The sequence below is a fragment of the Berghia stephanieae genome, chromosome 5 (genome assembly GCF_034508935.2).
Source record: "Berghia stephanieae isolate SIO BIC M18660-M18661 chromosome 5, UCSD_Bste_1.3, whole genome shotgun sequence".
Classification (NCBI taxonomy): Eukaryota; Metazoa; Mollusca; class Gastropoda; order Nudibranchia; family Aeolidiidae; genus Berghia; species Berghia stephanieae.
In genome coordinates this window covers 41,263,526-41,286,163 of record NC_088364.1, presented here as the reverse complement: position 1 = coordinate 41,286,163, position 22,638 = coordinate 41,263,526, and the positions used below count along the sequence as shown (strand labels likewise).

Genomic DNA, 22,638 nt, shown 5'->3' with positions numbered 1-22,638 from the left:
CGTAACGTTTGATTATTAGTCTTCAGCCATTTCCTTCGTTTGAATTTTATATAAAAAAACACACTTTTGTGCTCAAATCTAAAAAAAAAAATAATATCGGAATCGGTGTTAGTACCTCAGAATTAATCAAATCAAAGCGCGTGCGCTTATTTTTAATGCGTTTTCACCATATTTCAAATTTATTTTGTATTTATTTTATTATTTATTCAAAAATGATCTCCTGACACAGTTTTCTAATAGAATTTCTCATCAACTCCTTTTGTGAATATTATTCTCACAACACTCGTTAATTTATCTTGTTTCTTTTACGACTGACTACTACTACTACTACTAATACTACTACTACTACTACTACTACTACTACTACTACTACTACTACTACTACTACTACAACCACCACCACCACCACCAAAAATCACTGTTACTGCTGCTTTTACTCATCCTCCTTCACCAACATCACCTCCTCCTTCTCCTCCTCCATCTCCACCACCACCACAGCCACCACCGCCACCACTACCACCACCACCTCCTCCTTCTCCTCCTCTTTTTCTTCTTCCTCCTCCTCCTCCTCCTCCTCCTCCTCCTCCTCCTCCTCCTCCTCCTTCTCCTCCTCCTCCTACTACTACTACTACTATTACTACTACTACTACTACTACTATCTACTTACTACTACTACTACTATAACTACTATTACTACTACTACTACTACTACTACTACTACTACTACTACTACTACTACTTCTACTACTACTACTACTACTACTACTACTACTACTACTATCCACCAAAATCACTGTTACTGCTACTTTTACTACTCCTCCTCCTCCACCACCAAAACATCCTTCTCCTCCACCTCGACCACCACCACCACAACCACCACCACTAACACCACCACCACCAACACCACCACCACCACCTTCTCCTCCTCCACCTCCTCCTCCTCCTCCTCCTCCTCCTCCTCCTCCTACAACTACTACTACTACTACTACTACAACTACTACTACTACTACACTACTACTACTACTACTACTACTACTACTACTACTACTACTACTACGACTACTACTACTATTGCTACTACTACTACTACTCCTACTGCTACTGCTGCTACTACTTCATATATTTCTCCAGAAGGCCCCATGGATACAAGCTTCCTGTTCATACAGTAGACGCGTTCTTTTTGTACTAACATTCTTACAATGTCCATTCACTGCCTATAGATAGATACTGACCTACACCCGAGCTGAGGGAAGCTATGTGTAAAATATCTTACCCAAGGACACAAAACAATGTCCATATGTTTGCAATCATCATCATGACCCAAGCTGCCGTTTTAGGAGATTTAAAAAAAATTATTATTATTATTATTATTATTATTATTATTATTATTATTATTATTATTATTATTATTATTATTATTATTATTATTATTATTATTATTATTACTATTATTATTATTACTATTATTTTATCATTATTATTATTATTATTATTATTATTATTATTATTATTATTATTATTATTATTATTATTATTATTATTATTATTAATATCATCATCATCATCATCATCATCCTCATCATCATCATCCTCATCATCATCATCACCATTATTATTAATATTATCATTATTATTAGTAGTATTAGTAGTATAGGTAGTATTAATAGTAGTAGTAGTAGTAGTAGTAGTAGTAGTTGTAGTAGTAGTAGTAGTAGTAGTAGTAGTAGTGGCGGTGGTAGTAGTAATAGCAGTAGTAGTATTAATAGTAACAGTAGTTGTACTACTACTACTACTAATACTAATACTACTTCGACCACCACCACCACCATCACCACCACCACCACCACCACCACCACCACCACCACCACTACCACCGCTGCCACAACCAGTACTACTCTATTTGTCTAATTAACCCTTCGTGTCGTTTTTCTCTCGGTGGACACACCTTTAAGAAACGATTTCAAAAAGACGTGTCGTTTATGGATCGTTTCCGTGTTGGTGGACACGCGGCCTTAATCAGTCAACTGCCGGACTGTGGAAAGACGCGTGTTTAAAAATTTGGCCAGAAAGTCTATTATCGATCGATTTATATGACCTCATCAACGAAAAATGAAAAACAAAAAAAAAAAAAAAAATCCCCCAAAATCAGTCTTCCACGATTGGGGATCGAACGGTAATCAGAAGGTTTGAGGTTAAATTCCCTGCCGAGGAAGACCGATTTGTGAGATGTTTTATGTCTTGTATTTTTCTCGATAGTTCAGTTGGTCGAGCACTCGCTTCACACTAAATGGGACCGTGGCTAATCGCCGGTGCCTGCGAGTTTTTTCTGACCTACCCCCCCCCCCCATGTGCACCCGGCAGTGATTGAGTAGCTAGGTCTATATTAAATATTGCGGAAAGTACTTTGCAATAGACTAGTGTCCTATCCGTTTCACGCCATAGAACCCGGGATAAACTTCGACTCCACGGGCCAGCATTTTCCTGAAAAAGGAACAACATTGACGTCACTCGGCAATTTGTTGTTGTTTTTAGCCAACCATTTTATAAGCAGTTCTCATTAAATTGTTTTTTTTTCCCGCTGAAAAAGCACATAACATACAGAGCTAGTAAGATGTGACAACGCTGGTGAGGCGTGTTTGAAAACGGATTCATTTATTAATTCCAACATAATACCGCTTTGAGTCTGCGAGTCACATGTTGATTTTGGTTGATTATTTTAATTTACTAGTAAAAAGCCCGCAATTTCGCGGGGAAAGAACTATTTTCATTCGATTTTGTACCCACCATTATTTAATGAGGGCAGATTGGTAAACAACGTTGTCTGTGTAACTTGGTATATCCTCGGTTGATTTTTCTGTGTGGCCCAACATTAAGTGTAAGCCACTATAGCCTCTGACCCGTGACACAGCAACATACAGTTATCCGCATGTGAAAACAGGTTGTGGTAAGAAGATCAACTGTATTTCTTTTCAATTCCATTGTATTTATTTTCCAACAACACTCTACACGTTTTTATATTTCACTTTCTAAACTGCATTACACAGTTCCTCCCCGCCTCCCCTCTTTTAATTTAATTAATTGCGCACCTTTTAGAAATTTCCAGTATTCTATTTTAATTAGTGCTTCCTTACAAAGGAGCATACTAATTTCCTGCCAACCAATGTTTTGTTTATTCATCTTAACTACGCTACTACCACATTATCTCATTCATCTGTGGTGTTTCATTCATCCTGTTTTGTTGATAAAAGGGGAAACCCGAAACGTTCATTTGATCTGTTTTTTTAAAAAATTAAATTGAAGTTTTTAAAATGCTTCTATATGAGGACAACCCTCCCTACGGATTATCACCCTGTCGTGGTGGAAGGGCTTGCGTATCTCGAACCTCGGACCTCCAATAAGAGAAAAAAGGAGAGAGATCAGACGAAGAGTAATCCACCGGCCCTCCAGGAATGGGGGTTGAGCGTAGGGTTAACAACCCACCTCATAAAAAACAAACTGTTACAGAAACAGAAACCAGACGTAAATCCATAACCGGCGGTAGCAGAGAAGCTGGCTTCATGACGGTAGGAGGTCAAAGCCAAAAGGACGGCCCCGACCAGATTGCAGATCTGTTGTCACCAAAACGCAAGCTCAATGTCTCCTGCTGGAATGTTAGGACCCTATATCAAACAGGAAAACTGGCACAAGTCCAGCGCGAGATGTTGAACTACAAGATCGAATTGCTAGGCATATCAGAGGCAAGATGGACAGGAGCTGGGAAGCGCCAACTCTCTAATGGCGACCTGATCATTTGGTCAGGACGAAAGGATGACCAACACAGAGAATGTGTTGCCCTCTTGATAGCCAGGCAAAACAACAAATCACTATTGGAATGGAAACCGATAAGTGAAAGAATTTTATACACTAGACACAACTCAAAATACACCATACTATCAATCCTCACATATTACGCACCTACAGAGGATGCAGATGAAGAAAACAAAGGAGAATTTTACGATATTTTAAGAATGGCCGTTGAAAACATTCCAATGCATGATATGCTCATGATCATTGGAGACCTTAATGCAAGAGTTGGCAATACAGTTGAAAAACAAACAAATCAGTCAGTTGGAAAGGAAGGCATAGGGGTGATGAACAACAATGGAAGCAGACTGACAGAATTTTGCGAAGAACACAACCTCATTATTGGTGGAACTTTCTTCCCACACAAAAACATACAACAAACTGACCCGGAAATCACCAGATGGAAAAACAGAAAGTCAGATAAACCATATAATTATCAACAGAAAATGGAAGAGCAGCTTAAACGATGTCAGAGTCAGACGATTGGCAGACATTGGAAGTGGCCGCCATCTTATCACAGCCAAAAGCTCTACTAAATTGATGAAAACAAAAATAGCAAAACAGAAGAAGAAACGTTTCAACACAGATAAATTGAAAATCCCAGATATCCAAAACCAGTTCAATATCTCAGTAAGAAACAAATTCAGTGCAATACAAGATATTACAAACATGACAATCCAAGATTTCAACCACATCATGCAGGAAAGTGCCACTGAACACTTAGGACACAATAAATCAAATACAGAGAATTGGATATCAGCAAGGTCATGGGAGCTAATTAACCAAAGAAAATCAATCAAACAAAATCTCTTGAACGCTAAATCCCCCTGACTGAAAGAAAGGCTATCCAGTGAATACTCATTGAATGATAAAGAAGTGAAAAAATCCACAAGGAAAGACAAAAGAGATTTTACAGAAAATTTAGCAACTGAAGCAGAAAATGCAGCTGTAAGACAAGACGTACAAACGCTATACAAAATCACAAAAAAGCTCTCCGGAAACAGAAGTTAAGGTCAAGAGTAACCATTAAAATCCCAAGATGGTAGTGTCATCACAGACGAAAAGGTGAAAATTGAAAGATTGAGAGAATATTTCGCAAACCTTCTGAACAGACCAGACCCATCTTCTTACACAGATATCCCAGAAGCAGAAATGGACGTAGAGGTTAATCTTGGTCCAATCACTGAGCATGAGGTGCACGAGGCAATACAACAACAAATTAATGGCAAGGCTCCAGGTATTGACAAAATCAGTGCGGAATTGCTTAAAGCGAACTCGCAAGAAATGTCCAACATTCTCAGTAAATTGTTCACCAACATTTGGGCAAAGGAAGAAATACCACAGGATTGGCAGAAAGGCATCATCCATAAAATAGCCAAGAAAGGAGACCTGGGAAATTGTGCTAACTGGCGTGGAATCACACTCCTGTCCGTAACGAGCAAAATTTTTAATAGAATCCTTCTGAAAAGAATCTCACCTCACATTGAAAATATTCTTAGAAAAGAGCAGGCAGGATTCAGAAAAGGGAAGTCATGTAGTGACCACATATTTACCCCGTGACAAATCCTGGAGCAAAGCATTGAATGCAACAGCCCCCTCTAAACCATTTTTGTCGATTTTAAAAAAGCCTTTGGCAGCTTACACAGAGAGTCCCTGTGGAAAATACTCCGCCATTATGGTATACCGATGAAGATAGTCAACTTAATAAAAGCAATGTACAGCAACTACCAATGCCAAGTGATCTGTGGTAACGATTTAACAGACAGCTTTAATGTAACAACTGGTGTAAAACAAGGCTGCATACTCTCCCCGCTTCTGTTTATCCTGGCTCTAGACTGGCTCATGAAAAATACAATTGATGGTAAGAAGAGAGGCATTCGCTGGACACTGACATCCTTTCTGGAAGATATAGACTACGCAGATGATATCGCGTTAGTTTCCAGTACACACAGAGACGCCTCAGAGAAACTAAACGTACTACACAAGAACGCCTCGAAAATTGGACTGAAAATAAATTTCGATAAGACTGTGTACATTAGGGTGAATCCAAAACATGACAGTGAAATTAGGATAGATGAACATATAATTGAAGAGGTAACAGAGTTCTCCTACCTCGGATCCAAAATAACAGACGACGGAAATGCAGAACACGATATCAAGCACAAATTCAAAAGGCAAACCAGGCTTTTGGGATGCTGAAAAACTTTTGGAAATCAAAGCAAATAATGAGAAAGACAAAGCTGAAAATATACAAGAGCAATGTTTTAAGTGTACTGCTTTATGGAAGTGAAAGCTGGAAAATGACATCCTCTTTAATACAGAAACTAGAAGCCTTTCAGAACAAGTGTTAAAAATAATTTTAATTTATTTTGGCCTACAAAAATAAAAACAGTGGATCTATTAAAGAAAGATGACTGCACTAGCATTGAAAGCCAAATAAAAAGAAGAAGATGGCGTTGGCTGGGTCATGTGGCCAGAATGGAAAAAGGGTCACTTCCCAAGACAGCATTGTACTGGACAGCAGATGGGAAGAGAAAGCGGGGAAGACCCAAAGAAACCTGGCGAAGGACCATGGAGAAAGAAATAAAGGAAGCAGGCCTGTCCTGGAATACAGCCACCGCAAAAGCAGCCGATCGCAAAAAAAATGGAAATGTCTGGTGGATGCCCTATGTGCCTCAAAGCCCGAAGAGGATTAAGTAAGTAAGTATATGACGACAAATTGAATGAATAAACGCCTGACAAAAGATCAACGGTGAAAATACAAATTGAAAGAATACTGGGGATGTAGGAGCTTTCGGAATGTCTCCCCTTTACTTAACTTATGGGAAAACAAACACCCTAGCACCTTTACTAAGACTTATGACTTACCCTAATAGAAAAAAAAATCCTTCGATCTCGAGCTAACCCTAATAGAAAAAAAGACCCTCGGACTGCACTACCTTTCAATACTTCACAAATCAAAATGGCGGCTGAAAATCAAAACAATGGTCAAAATCCATTTGTCAACTTTTGGTTGTTCTTCCTGTCGTAAAAACGCCAAACTGGCAACTTTTTACAGTTGTGAAATTGGTTGTTTTTGAGAGTGTTAGTGTCGTCGATACGTATTTTATGATATCTGTGTGACTCAACGAACTTTCAAACTGACTTTAAATTATAAAAGGAAATCAAATGTTTATCTATCTGTAAAAAATACATTTCTATTTTTCAAATCTTTCAGTAGAGTTGTGCGCCGTATAAATATTTTTATTGACTCAAATAAGCACATTGCTCTCCACAAGGCTATATTTTTTAAAGAAAGGATTATTCTTTTTTTTGGGTAAATTTAAATAAATATCGGTATATGGAATTATGTTGACCACCTTTCAATCATTTTTTGTTGTTGGCAGGAGTAACTGTGCTCCTCTCGCTGGATTTATTAGATCTGACGGAAAGTACTTTGCGATAGACTAGCGTCATCTCTAAAGGGTAACAAGCAATTTCTATTGTACTTTCCACGCTATAGAAACCGGGACAAACTCCGGCTCCATGGGTCTATTGGCTCTGAAGGACTGTTACTTAAATGACGTTGACCTATGTTCCATTTCGTCTTTTGGCAGGAGCGACTGTGGTTCTGCTGTCAGATCAATTCTCCGCTCTCAGTACAGTCGACCATACTTCTTGCCCAATGATTCAAACGACATGCCAATTAATTGGTTATTCATGGGAAGCCCAGGATATGGAGCACCGGTGCATGTAAGACAGAAAAAAAAAGAGTTATGTCGCATGTTAAACTCCCTCCCCGACATTTTTAGAAATTTACTTGTCAATGGGAGCGATCTTTATTCATGTTTTCGTTCAAATAAGTCATCAATCACATGATTTGTTGCTGTCCAACGGTTGGATATTTCTTAACAATTGTAAACACGCTGCTTTGTTTACAAAAGTTATAAACATACCCATGTGTCAAGCTGAACAAAATGACCAATCGTGATGTTAGATATTTAAAAAGCAGTGAACACTTTTCACTAAGTGGGTCATTTTGAGAACATTATACAATGTGACCAACGACCTCGAGCACATGGAAAGTTGATATAGATCATGCCCATTAGAAAACATTTCTCTCAAAGGAGGGCATAATTATTGAGCCATAACAGAACATTATCCCAGACCACGCAATGGGGGTCCCACTAGCTCAGTTGGTAGAGCACTCGTTTCACACGCAAAGGGACCAAGATTGATCCCGGCTGCAGTCGATCTTTTTTTCTGACCCCCCTGTCCACCTAGCAGTGATTGGGTAGGTGGGCCTGTTAGATCTTGAAAGTACTTTGCGATAGACTAGCGTCATATCCAGTCGATAGAAAGCAATTGTCCGTTTACGCTCTAGATACTGTGATAAACTCCGGCTCCATCGGCGTAATGTCTCTGAAGGATTTCAACACACACCTGCAATAGGAATGGATTGGATAGAACAATAAACGCCTTCTCGTATGATACCAAGCTGTTAGAAGCTGTGGACTGTATAAAGTAATAAATAAGAATTAATATAACAGCTTCAACAGAGAACAGAATACCAAACACGGAACTTTCCGGGCTCAAACCCTTCTTCAGCCAATAAAAACAATTAAAAAATAAATACATTGCTTGAAAACCCAGATTGACATCAGAGAAACAAGACATTTTTTTAAAAGCTGTTATATTCATTTTTGTTTATTACTTTTTTAAAACCTTCTAATATGAAAGTCAATGGCAAACCATTCTTGTAGCTTTGCCGAGTTAACTGCATGAATAAGTCCAAAAAGTTGAACGGTGACAGCGTAAAGGGGAGCACTTTTTCACGGAAGACTGCTGCCTCGCTCGGTTGGGAGCGTGACGTTCGTCAGGTCACACCGAACCGTCAGCCAGTTACTAGGCGAAATAAATTTAACAAATGTGACAAAACCAAAATTGGGACATGGAATGTCAGGACCTGTGCCCAAAAAGGAAAACTAAACAACATTCTAAAAGAAATGAAACGGCTCAAAATAAATATTCTTGGCCTGGCAGAAATGAGATGAAAGAGCAGGGAACCATGTCAAAACAAGAAAACAACAGACATATAAGATCATATAGAGTGGTGGAACCTCTTTTCAAAAAGGAGTAGGGATGATCTTAGACCAACAATCAACCAAATTTTACAAAGGGCACGTAGCAATCTCAGACAGAGTTTTGCTGGTTAAGCTAAGAGAACCTGTAGTTGACACCAATATTATTCAAGTTTATTCACCAACAGAAGAGGCGACAGATGCAGATATGACAGAGTTTTACCATTCACTAGACAAAGCAAAACGAATGTGTAAATCACAAGAAGTTCTTATGGTAATGGGGGACCTAAATGCTAAGATTGGCAGAGGCAGAGATGGTGACATAATCGGACCACATGGACTCGGAGACAGAAATGAACGAGGAAACATCTGGGCAGATTGGTGTAGAACAAATAAATTAATGATTTCAAACACCTGGTTTCAACAACACCCAAGAAACATGGACATGGCAATCACCAGGGGACAGAGCAAGGAACCAGATAGACTTTATAGCAGTATCATCAAGATTCAGAAATGGCATATTAAGTTCAAAACCTACCCAGGCGCCGATGTAGACAGTGACCATGTCCCAGTTGTTTGTACAGTAAGGATAAAGTTTAAAGCTATTCAGAGAACAGCTGGTAGAATAAAGAGGGATTACAGGTTATGCAAGACAATGGCATACAAAAAAATGAGAGAAGAATTTGAAAGTGCACTCATGATACAAAGCCAAAGTGAACCTGATAACGAAAAATGTGAAAAACAATTTGATATATTCCAAAAGTGTGTCAAAGCAACTGCAGAAAAGCATTTACCAATAGCTCAAATAAACAGCAAAAAGGAATGGATGACAAATGAAATTCTTAACCTATTTGAAGAAAGACGAAATGCAACAGAGGGTCTGCAGAATACCAAACATTGAACAACCACATTAAATCCAAATGCATCGAAGCACACGAGAACTATCTAGACTGGAAAGGCTGCGAAATCGAAAGAGAATACAAACCCAACCCCCAACAAGCTCACCAAAGAATAAAAGAACTATCAGGGAAAAGGAAAAGCAAAGCAGCAGGAAGTTGCATCCAGAACAAACAAGGGGAAGTGCTATTTGAAGAACAACATATAGAAAGCCGATGGGTAGAATACATAGGCGAACTGTACAATGATCCAAATAGAAATGAACCACCACTGAAATTCAAAGAACCATTAAGCGGACCAAAAATCACCAAAAGTGAAATTGAACATGCCATGGAACGAATGAAGGATGGTAAAGCAACAGGCCCTGATGAAATATCTGTAGAGGTATTAAAAAGCCTAGGAGATCTAGCAATTGATGAACTTCACATATTATTCATCAATATATACAACACTGGGAAAATTCCAGAAGATCTCTGTAACTCTATTTTCATAGCAATACCAAAGAAAGCAGGTGCAGTCAGATGCGAAAATTTTAGAACTATAAGTTTAATAAGCCACATCAACAAAATACTGTTGCGTATAATTATCAACAGGCTAAGGAATAAGATTAACCCCGAAATCGCAGAAGAACAATATGGATTCCAACCTGACAGAGGGACAAGGAACACAATATACCTCCTCCGTGTTTTAAGTGAAAGAGCTATACAGGTTCAGACCCCAATATACCTCTGTTTTGTCGACTACAAAAAAGCTTTGATAGAGTACGCCACGAAGAAATACTAAAACAACTGCACTCCGTTGGCGCTGATGAGAAAGACCTCAGACTCATGCAAACATTATACTACACCCAGCAGGCATCTATCAAAATCGGAAACTCTACAGGAAATTCCATTCCTATTAAGAAAGGAGTCCGTCAAGGGTGTGTTGCCTCACCAGATCTGTTTAATCTATACCAAGAAACAATCATGAGGGGCATAACTAATATGGAGGGAATAAAAGTAGGAGGTCACAACATAAATAATATAAGATACGCAGACGATACGGTACTCGTTGCAACATCAGAAATCCAACTTCAAAAGATTGTGGACAAAGTGGTAGTAGATAGTGAAGCCAAGGGAATGGAGGTGAATATCACCAAAACGGAATGCATGGTAATACAGAAAAACCCCAAAAACAACAACACCTGCAATATAACGATTCACGGCGAGCAACTTACCAACGTAGAAAGTTTTAAATACCTGGGTTCAATAGTGACAACAGATGGAAGATGTAACCGAGACATACGAGCAAGAATAACTCAAGCCAAACAGGCCTTTATGGACCTCGAAAACATTTTGAAAAACAAACAGATGTTGTTCGGGATTAGATTCTGAGTCTTGAAGTGCTACGTGAGGCCAATCTTGTTATACGGATGCGAAAGCTGGACTACAAATGCAGAAACACAAAAGAACATTGAAGCTTTTGAAATGTGGTGTTTGAGAAGGATGCAGAGAATATCGTATATTGCACACAAAACGAACGAAGAAGTGCTAAAACAAACATACCAATAAAGGAAACTAATGCTTAATAGCGGATCGACAACTATCCTTTTTCGGACACATAGTAAGGCAAGATAAGAATGAATACCTGGCAAGTTGTGGAAAAATACCTGGTAAACGCGCCCGGGGGAAGACAAAGAAAAACACTCATAGACCAACTGAAGGGCTTCACCAACCTAACAATCCAAGAGCTGTTTGAAAAAGCAAGAGACAGGGAGGAATGGAGAGAGATAATTCATGCAGTATCCGAAGCCTGGACCAGGCATGGAACCTAGAAGAAGAAGAAGAATATGAAAGTTGGATAAAAGTTGAATACTACAATATCCATTAGTTTATGTGATAGATATGTATGATCAACCCTGGTCTATCAGATATTATGATTATACTACATGAGATAAAACAAATACAGATCTATTCATTAGCTTATAAACATGGCGAGTTTGTTAGGGGGGGGGGGGCGGTGGCAATTTTTAAATAGTCTCTGTATAAGATGCTTGTTAATTAGCATTCTTTGTCATTAAAATTCTATTATAATGACCGTCAGTTAACAAGTTACTGGCGTGCTCTGGGAAGATACGTATTTAATAATTTGGCCAGAAAACTCGACTTTCAAATATCGATCGATTTAAATGACTCTCATTTTGTCAAAACTCTCATACCTGGGACTTTGAGTACCATATTTGTATCCAACACAAGGAATTTACCCAATGGAATCCGCACGGTGCTCTTATTGGCTAGCCAACCAGCGGCCTCGATGAGAAAAATATCCGCCATTGAGACATGGGCTGGGAATCGCGTTACTATAGTAAACAATGATCGGCAGTTCATGAAATATAAGAAAATAACTTCCTGCTCGCTCGTTTAACTCAAAATTATTCAAAACGATGTCTCTAAAATAATATAAACGTGACTTCTTAAGGTTTTCTTCACGGTCAAAACCACACAACATTCTATTATTAATGATTACGTCCTAGGCAAAAAGGAATATTGACAGGTCGACCGAGAGTTGAACTCGTCAGACGACAAACATCAATGCTAAGTGAAGAGAGAGTCAAGCTCTTGTTTGTCTTGTCCTGTTCTATATAGAGAAAAGGATAAATAGTATAGCCTCGTGGGTGAGTGGATGCGTGTCATAGTTATGCTTTTAAATTGTTTCTGTTGTTTATGTGTGTAGTGATGACTCTCTCACACTCACTGCATCATCATAGCAAAGAGACGCCAACTTTAAATTTGGCTCACAGGAATTTCAGACACCACTCGTAGGAATTACAATGCCGAAAGAGGAATTCCCGCACACACACACACACACAAAAAAAAAGAATTGGAATGGTATTTGGCGTACATATTGTATAGCATCTAGTTCTAAATAGATAACTGATTAGAATTAGATTATGATATATAAATATAAACACAATGCCAAATACAATTCCGAAGTTTCCTTATTTCAAAAGAAGTAAAGTCCCAAAACCTAATGGTAGTGATTGTAGTACTGGTGGTAGTGAGGATGATGTGGTGTTGGTGATTGTAGTAGTAGTGGTGTTGATGATGATGTGGCGGTGGCGGTTGTAGTTGTAGTAGTAGTGATAGTGATGATGATGTGGTGGTGGTGGTGGTGATAGTTGTAGTAGTAGTGATAGTGATGATGATGTGGTGGTGGTGGTGGTGATAGTTGTAGTAGTAGTGATAGTGATGATGATGTGGTGGTGGTTGCTGTAGTAGTGGTCGTGATGTAGATGTGGTTGTGGTGGTTGTAGTAGTAGTGGTAATGGTAATGATATGTGGTGGTGGTAGTAGTAGTAGTAGTAGTAGTAGTAGTAGCAGTAGTAGTAGTAGTAGTAGTAGTAGTAGTAGTAGTAGTAGTAGTAGTAGTAGTAGTAGTAGTAGTAGTAGTAGCAGTAGTAGTAGTAACGATGATGATATGGTGGTGGTGGTTGCAGTAGTAGTGGTAGTGATGACGATGTGATTGTGGTGGTTGTAGTAGTAATAATAATAATAATAATACTTTATTGCATCCCAAAAAGGAAATTTTTTGTACAGACGTGTTATAATTTACACATAAGATAAAAATACAATGGAAATAGGATGTATATATATAAAAAAGGAGCAGCTCTATAACCAGAGCTGCGCTTTATAATATGAATAATTTCAACACTGTAAAATAGTTAAAACTGTCACTATAAATTGAAAATTGAAAAGATTGCAAAACAAATAAATTAATAAATTAATATTTATATTTTTAAAAAGTAAAAATGAGAAATAATTATATAAAATGATTATTGCTTGTTGTTATAAAGCCTAATGCTGGACGGCAGAAAAGATTTTCGGTGTCTCTCTGTTTTCGTTGAAATAGAGAAAGGGCGACCACTTCTTTCTGACATAATAATTGATGGTCTTAGTGGATGATACTGGTCATTTAATATTTTAGTTATTTTATTTATACAAAATTTCTCGTATAAAAGATCTACATCGTCAACATCATTTATATAGCGTTTAATGGATTTTTTAATATTTGAATTTATTTTGTTCCTTTCCACTGCTAAGCAATTGCCTCCCCAAGCTGTTATACAAAATGACAAAACACTTTCGATTACTGCTCTATAAAATAATGTGCAGAGGGTTTTATCTATTCTAAACTGAGAGAGTTTCGATAAAAAATATGTACGTCTGCACATCTTATGCCTAATTATTTTCAAGTGTTCATCCCACTTGAGCCTGTCATCAATCGTTACACCAAGGTATTTGTAGTGAGGAACTCGCTGGACGAATTGGTCCTTTAATTTTAACGGTTCTATCGGTTCCTTCACTCTCCTAAAGTCAATCACTAGCTCCTTTGTCTTGCTTATGTTAAGCTCTAGGTGGTGGGCATCACACCAAGACACAAATCTATCAATTTCTTGCCTATAAGCCACTTCGTTGCCATTTGTTATGAGGCCTTGAAGAGCGGTGTCATCTGCAAACTTTATTAAAGGTACACTCAGGTTTTGACTTCTACAGTCATTCGTGTATATTGTGAATAATACAGGGACAATACACAACCTTGAGGAGCACCAGTATTTGTAGTTATACAGGAAGATTTGTTTTGCCCTAATTGAACATATTGTGCTCTCTCCGTAAGAAATTCGAGCACCCAAGCAATTATATACTTGTTTAAATTCAGACTAGTCAATTTTTGAACAACCAACTGAGGTTGCATTGTATTGAACGCTGAAGAAAAATCTGCAAAAAGCAATCTGCAATAGCTCCTAGCGTGATCTAGATGCCTGTAGATGTTGTTTGTAAACAGCAAAATGGCATCCTCTACGCCACGTCCTGGTTTGTAAGCAAATTGATGACTATCACTCAATGGCATAAACTGATTCCTAATTTTAACAAGAACAAGTTTTTCTAAAGATTTCATGACTATTGAAGTCAGTGCAACAGGTCTGAGATCGTTCATAGTTTCAAGTTTTTCTTTTTTTGGAACAGGAATAATTTTTGAAGTTTTCCAAATTTCAGGGATTGAAACGCATTGGAGGGACCAGTTAAAAATATGTGTATAAATGGGGGAAAGCTGGTGGGCACATTCTTTTAATAGTTTTCCTTTCAATCCATCCGGCCCAGCAGCCTTCCTCTCGTTTAGTTTCGAAAATACGAATCTCGTTTCCTCTTCACTGACCTCAATAGTCATTTCATCTTCCAAAGCCCTGTCTAATTTATGTTTTTCATTTTCAATATCAAATTTGTTTGCTGTGTCGAAACGTGAATAAAATTTATTTAAAGTTTCAATTTCGATATCTTCTGATATAATCGTGGGCTTTGGATTATAGTTCACAGCAGTTTTAAGCCCCCGCCACGTGTCCCTTATATCCCCAGAAGAAAAGCATTTTTCAATTTTATTTTTGTACTTATCTCTACAACTAGATATTACCCTCTTTATCTCTTTTTGTTTTGTTTTCAGATCTTTTTTGTTTCCACTAGTATAGAGAGTTTTCTTTTGGTTCAATAAAAGTTTTAGATCTTTTGTTATCCAAGGCTTGTTGTTAGGATAATATTTTATTTCTTTTTTACAAGACACTAGCTGTTCACAGAATTTTAAATACTCACTCACACAGTCATTCAGCTCATCCACACTATCACATGATTCGATAAAAACATTCCAGTCAGTGCATTCAAAACAACCACGCAAATCTTCACACACACTTCCATTCCAGATCTGTACACTTTTCTTTACTGGTTTTACACGTTTAAAAACAGGGCGGTAGGTGGGGAGTAGCAAGAGCATGCAGTGGTCAGATAAACCTAATGGGGCACGGGGTAAACATTTATAACTATTTTTAATATTACACAGGAATAAATCTAATGTTTTTTTGTCCCTTGTCTCGCAGTCCACGTATTGATGAAGTCCCGGGAGAGTAAAATCGTTACATTGGTTAAAATCGCCAGTGACCATCAATACGGCATCGGGTGACTTAATTTGAATGTCCTGTATTTCTTTCCTCAAAATATTTTTCGCTGTGGTGTTGTCTGATGATGGTGGAATGTAGACGTTGATGATGATGACATGAGTATATTCCCGGGGTAGGTAATATGGTCGTGACGAAACAGTAATAAATTCAATTTTATCGTCACAATACATTTTCTTTATCTGACAGTTATTGGGGTGGCACCATTTGTTGTTATATATGTGCACACCCCACCCCCAGTTCGTTTATTTACATTAGTCCGATCTCCTCGAAATAGTGAATATTGTTCAATATTAAAACATGATGATGGTATGTGAGGAGATAGCCAAGTCTCTGTTAACGCTATTATGGAGGCTTGACGATAGTCACTATTAAAACGACACAGTGAAAACAGTAGTAGTAGTAGTGGTAGTGATGATGATGTGCTGATGGTGGTATAGTTGTGGTGGTAGTGATAATGATGTGGTGCTGGTGGTTGTAGTAGTAGTGGTAGTCATGATATTGTGTTGGTGGTTGTAGTAGTAGAGGTAGTGATGCTGATGTGGTGGTGGTTGTTGTAATAGTGGTGGTAGTGATAATGATGTGGTGGTGGTGGTGGTTGCAGTAGTAGTGGTAGTGATGACGATGTAGTTGTGGTGTTTGTAGTAGTAGTGGTAGTGATGATGATGTGCTGGTGGTGGTATAGTTGTAGTGGTAGTGATGATATTGTGGTGGTTGGTGGTTGAAGTAGTAGAGGTAGTGATTATGATGATGTGGTGGTTGTTGTAATAGTGGTGGTAGTGATGGTGTAGTAGTAGTGGTAGTGATGATGATGGAGTGGTGGTGGTTGTAGTAGTGATGATGATGATGTAGTGGTGGTGTAGTGGTAGTGATAATGATATAGTGGTGGTGGTTGTAGTAGTTGTGGTAGTGATGAAGTGGTAATGGTGGTTGCAGTAGTAGTGACAGTGATGATGTGGTGGTTGGAAAACACATTATAGGTTATTATATTACACGATTACACACATTCTCTAACTTCATTTTTTTGACAGCTTTATTGAAGCATAAATATACGCAACAGTTCTGAACCATTTTATTGTGGATTTTGATATTGTTTGTTGTTTTTCTTGTGCCGTTATGTTCACATAGAGACCGAATGAATGGTAATGCTTACATTCCCAGCCCATGATATAATGGCGCTGAATACTTTCATTGGTGGACACTTTTTAGGCTCCGTACGTATTCTCATTCGTTTAATTCTATGATCCAACACGATTCAATATAGATATATATATATATATATATATATATATATATATATATATATGTGTGTGTGTGTGTGTGTGCGTGTGTGTGTGTGTATATATCATTGTATAATCGACATTATTCACAGATCGACTCTGTAGAGCGTCCATCATGGCAAGCCCAGATATCTGGCAGCAAAACTTGGCTCCTGGTGCCAAGTCCCGAGTGCAGTAACCAGTGTCACAAACTAGAGGTCACGGTTGAAAAAGGAGATATTTGTAAGTTTATATAATCAAGATGTTTAGATGCCAGGAAATCATCACTATGAAAACCCGGAATTGTGATCCAGCGCCTCAAAACCGTATTATTAAACTGGAATGATACCAAAGCCTAAGATTCAATTTTGAACATTACCTCTAAACAATCGAGTTAGAGTAAATCAATGCCATGGCGATCGTATTCTCCTTCACCACAATCATAAATGCATGTGTCTCCTATTTTGAAAAAGTGTGTGCATGTGGTGTTTCAGGCGATTGTGTCCTGATCGCAGTCTAAATATTGTGACTTGGACTTTTCTATTTAATAGTTTGATTGGGTCACTTTTATTGAAGTTTGGGTGCTTCTTGTACCGGTTGGTTCTTGCATGAGCCTTGATAATTGATTTGATTTCGCCAACGTCATAAACATTCTTATCTTATGTTTCCTCAGATCCCATTTTGGAAAATAAGTATCTGATATTTTATTTTCTACGATGTCGCACTAATCGAAATCCATTGAAGTCTCACTTTTTTGGCTCTCTGATTAGCACTTACACGATTCAGATCTGTTTGCATTTGGGTTGTTTAAAGTGTCTAATGCTTGTGATCGTGAGCTTGTGATGATGATGATGATGATGATGATGATGATGATGATGATGATGATGATAATGATGGTGATGGTGGTGGTGGTGGTGGTGTTGGTGGTGGTGGATATAAATACTCTAAACCAACGCAAAATAGTATCCATTGTAACAATGTTAAATCAAGCCCATAAATGTATCATCATCATCATCGTCTTCATCATCATCATCATCATCATCACCATCATCATCATCATCAATATCAATGGTAACGTGTTTTCGTGAACACGTAGCCGATCAGCTGTCTCCATTCGGTTCAATCTTCTGCGCTTTTTAATTAATTAATGGACGTTGTTTGGTAGGTTCAAATGTTCTCGTAGATTTGTAGTGTGTGTCATCCTCTGTCGCCATCTTGCTTTCTTTCCATCGATGAAACCAAAAACCACCAGCTTTTAAATTCTCCTAGATCTATACCTAACCACCCCTCCCCCCCCCCCCCCCCACAGTAAACTTCAACTCCCTTTTCCATATATTTGATGACACAAGCATCTCTTTTTACTCTTCTTATTTTATTCAAAACTTCTTAACTGCGCATTTTGTCTGTCCATTAAACTTTTAATTTTAATTTAATAATATATATCTATATCCACGAAACATACTAAACATGAAGCATAGGTGCGACTCTGCCGGACCTCTGCTTCATGACCTGCATTGGCTGCCTGTTGAGAAAAGGATTAAATTCAAAGCTTGTGTTTTAGTGTATCGTTGTCTTGAAGGTACTGCCCCTTCCCACCTTTCGGAACTTATTGAAAGATATTCAAAACCCCGCCCCTTACGTTCGGCCAGTGATTCCACAAAACTAGTTGTCCCTCGAATTCGGAAAAATGATGGAATGAGATCCTTTTCTCATTTCGGACCCTCTGTTTGGAACGCCTTACCACAAAGCATACGTGAAAAAGAATCTTTGTCTATTTTTAAACGTTCGCTTAAAACATATCTGTTTCGATTTTAGTAGATGGTATGAGAAGCAAGATAGGTTTAGTTTGTGTTGTGTGTTGTTTGTTTGTTTGTGTGTGTGTGTGTGTGTGTGTGTGTGCTTGTGTGTGTGAATGATTATGTTTCAGCCAAAGTAAATTTGTAATTTAAGCGCTTAGAGTCTGGTATCTCGGAGTTATAGCGCTATATAAGTTTTCAGCATTATTATTATTATTATACTCAAGGCGCTTTATAAAAAAGGGTCCCTGACCAACAGCAACACGTAACATATGGAACTGTTAGATAATATTACTGGTCGCTGCTCTATGGCTGTGAATCATCGACTCTCAATCCTCATCTAGAAAATAGAATCTGTGCTTTTGAAAATAAGAGCTACAGGAAAATCCTGAGAGTTCCATATTTTGGAGCACATGACAAATAAAGATAAATTAGAAGAGGAGAGGATCGAGCAGGAGGGCAGGTACCACTGTTATCAATAGTTAAAAGAATGAAACTGTCATGGTTCGGACACACTGTCCGCAGAAAACAAAATGGCAAAACGTCATCAAACAGTGGACAAGTCTGGGTCTCTCTCTCTCTCTCTCTCTCTCTCTCTCTCTCTCTCTCTATATTATATTTATATATATACTTATTATATTACTTTATATCATATTTATCTGCCGTGTCATCTCTTCAGAGGTCGACGTGAAATGTCCTGCCAAGCGTGCCTATCCGTCACCCTGTTGTTGCATTCAGCTGCAGTAAGGCCAGTCCATGACTTGATGTCATCCATCCATATCCTTGCCGGTCGACCTCTTGTCCGCCTTCCCTCCACGCATCCCTCTAAAATGTGGTTTTGGATGGAGATGTGGCGCTTTGTATGCCCAAAATATTTGATCTTTCTTGTTTTAATTGTTTTCAATAAGTTTGGCCTTATGTTCATAATGTCACACACTTCTTCGTTGGTCTTCTTTTCGGTCCAGCTGATCTTGGCCATACGACGGAATGTCTCAATTTCACAGGCTTCAATTCGCTTTTCAATGTTTTTATTCATGGTCCATGTTTCCGAACCGTAAAGCAAAGCCGAGTGTACATAACATTTGAGTACTCATAACTCACAGTACTCGCTTTTTCCATTATTAGTGATACGTTGGCCTAAATATTTAAATGTTTTAACTGATTCCAGTTTCCTTTCTTTAATTGTTATGTCAGTGGAAACATTGGGATCCTTTGCCATCACCATCACTTTGGTTTTTGAAACATTCATGTCTAGGCCCATGGCTTCGCTATTGATATTGACATCATTACTAGTTTTTGTAAGGGTTCCTCATTTTCTGTAAGCAGAACTGTGTCATCATCATAGCGAAAGTAATTGATGCTTCTGCCACCAACATTGATTCCGTCATAAAGCTCAGTAAGTCGGGAGATGAATTCTGTATAGATGTTGAAGAGGTATGGGGAGAGAACACAGCCTTGTCGTACTCCTCTTTTGATGAATGTGTATTCAGATACTTCTCCTTGTATTCTAATGGCTGCTTTCTGGTGCCAGTAGAGATTAGTTATGAGTCTGATGACTTTCTCGTCAATACCTACTCTTTCCAAACATTAAATTATTTCAGAATGATGTACACGATCAAATGCCTTTGCATAATCTATAAAACATGCATATATTTTTTCTGCTATTCAATGTGTTTTTGTCTCATGATATTCAGACAGAAGATTGCTTCTCTTGTTCCAGTGTTCTTTCTGAATCCGAATTGTACATCCCCTACCTCTTTATCAATTTTGGATTGTATTCTTTCAAGTATATTTTTTAGCAAAAGTTTTGTTACATGTGGCATTAAACTTATTGTTCTGAAGTCACCACATTCAACAGCATTCGACTTTTTTGGTAGTGTTATATACACTGATTGAGCTAGTTCTTTAGGTAGATATCCGTTATTGTATATGTCATTAAATAACATAACATCATATAAATATGTCACTTGTATAAATTCCGACTCCATGAGCCTCATGGCTCTTTACGCGTCCAGAGCAAGGAGATAGCGGGCTAAATTGAGCATTATAATACAACTAGACATGGCATAATAATATGACGGTTTATTAGTTTTCAGCAATAGCTTATTTGGTTGTTCTTAGATCTAACAAAAATAGAAACGTTGACAAGAGTTTTCAATTAAAAACAATAGATATATCATAATATATCGGAAACAAGTATCAGTCGTCTTTAATCGGAAACTAAATAAATTATATATATTTTAGATGCAGACTCCGTCAACAATAAATGAGTCAACTTTTTAAAAAACATGAAGTGCTAAGATAAGGAAAGCAGAAGAAAAAATATTTGTCAACGAACTTGGATCGTCGTCGTTATTATTATTATTATTATTATTATTATTATATTTATTATTATTATTTTATTATTATATTATTATTATTATTATTATTATTTATTATTATTATTATTATTTATTATTATTATTATTATTATTATTTATTCATCATCATATTATTATCATATACATCTATCATCATCATCATTTTCATCATCGTCGTCATCATCTCACATCATATCATCATCATCATCATCATCATCACCGTCGTCATTATCATCATCATCATCATTAATTGAATTCAATATTAATAAATTTATGTTTCTTTTTCTTCTGCCCATCCCCTCCACCCTGGTGTGCCATATATTATCAACCAGTCGTCATTGACACAAACGTATGGTACCACTCCACAAAGATCAACAGTGGCAATATTAGCATTACCATTGGCGCTGAGTATGATTAACTATATTTTCTTAAGAACGATTATTGCTGTCATGGTGGAAAGATGCATTATTTAATTGACAAATGATTTTTTGAGTATTTAAATAAAAGCTTCAGCTCAAATAAATATTTGTCCCTTTATTTTTGATGCTCACTCGTAAAGAAAATTGACGTTTTTTAAAATGTCAATATATATTCTTTACACATGTTATGAAGGCATAATTCCCAATTAAATAAAATCCTGGATACTTGACAATTAATTTTGTAGAAAACTCATTGGCTAAGAGTATCAGACCAATAATTACAGTTGGCGAGTTTAACTTTCGTTACAACTCAATAGATCAAAATGTACTAATTTTAAAGTAATTTTTAACCGAAAATTCGCTTAGACAAGACGTCAGCATGTCCACCAATAACAAGGGTCATATTCTGGTCTGGTTTGTGGCAGATCTGAAAACGCCAATTCACAATCTTGATGTTTAGGACCCCTACATCTCAGACCATTTCATGATTAGTTTTAATATCGAATTCCAGAAACCCAAACTCGAAAAAAGGACCATCACATCAAGAAAGAAGATCGATCATAGTTTTAAAAAAATATCTTAAAATGCAATAAGGTCCATTCAACAAGACGACCAGAAAATTAAAGCATACAATTTGTATTAAGTGAGCTTGTTAATTGCCATGCTCTTAAACAACGAACCGTTACCGACCGACCATCTGCCCCGTGGGTGAATCGAGATATAAAGATGGCAGCAGCTGCTTCTAATGGTGCTCACACCACAATGTTATGACGATCGATCCAATCAGCAAATTCTTAAAGATGGCATGACTTGAACGTCGCCGCGCTGAAAGGATATGGCACATGTCCGGACTGCAGATTGACAATGACATTTTAAAAGAACAATATAGAAAAATCAAATTTCAAATTAAATGAGCCAGAACTGAATATTTCAATAAGAGAATCAAGAAATGTTCCACATAAAGAACGCCTTTTGCTGTTGCTGACATCATCTCTGGAAAAAAACAAAAAGACTGTCTCGTGAA

General features: G+C 37.6%; 2 protein-coding genes across 2 annotated transcripts in view; both read left to right on the top strand.

Annotated features, from left to right (window-relative positions):
- The window catches only part of LOC144973804 (uncharacterized), a 36,143-nt gene extending 28,170 nt beyond the window's left edge, over positions 1-7,973 (top strand). The window contains exons 4-5 of the mRNA XM_078916698.1: positions 7,440-7,575; positions 7,950-7,973. Of these exons, the coding sequence (XP_078772824.1) occupies positions 7,440-7,575; positions 7,950-7,973 (160 nt within the window). The remainder of the gene's footprint in view (positions 1-7,439; positions 7,576-7,949) is intronic.
- The window catches only part of LOC144974139 (uncharacterized), a 79,975-nt gene extending 58,316 nt beyond the window's left edge, over positions 1-21,659 (top strand). The window contains exons 4-5 of the mRNA XM_078917040.1: positions 17,153-17,282; positions 21,528-21,659. Of these exons, the coding sequence (XP_078773166.1) occupies positions 17,153-17,282; positions 21,528-21,613 (216 nt within the window). The 3' untranslated portion in view covers positions 21,614-21,659. The remainder of the gene's footprint in view (positions 1-17,152; positions 17,283-21,527) is intronic.
- The last annotated feature ends 979 nt before the right edge of the window (positions 21,660-22,638 follow it).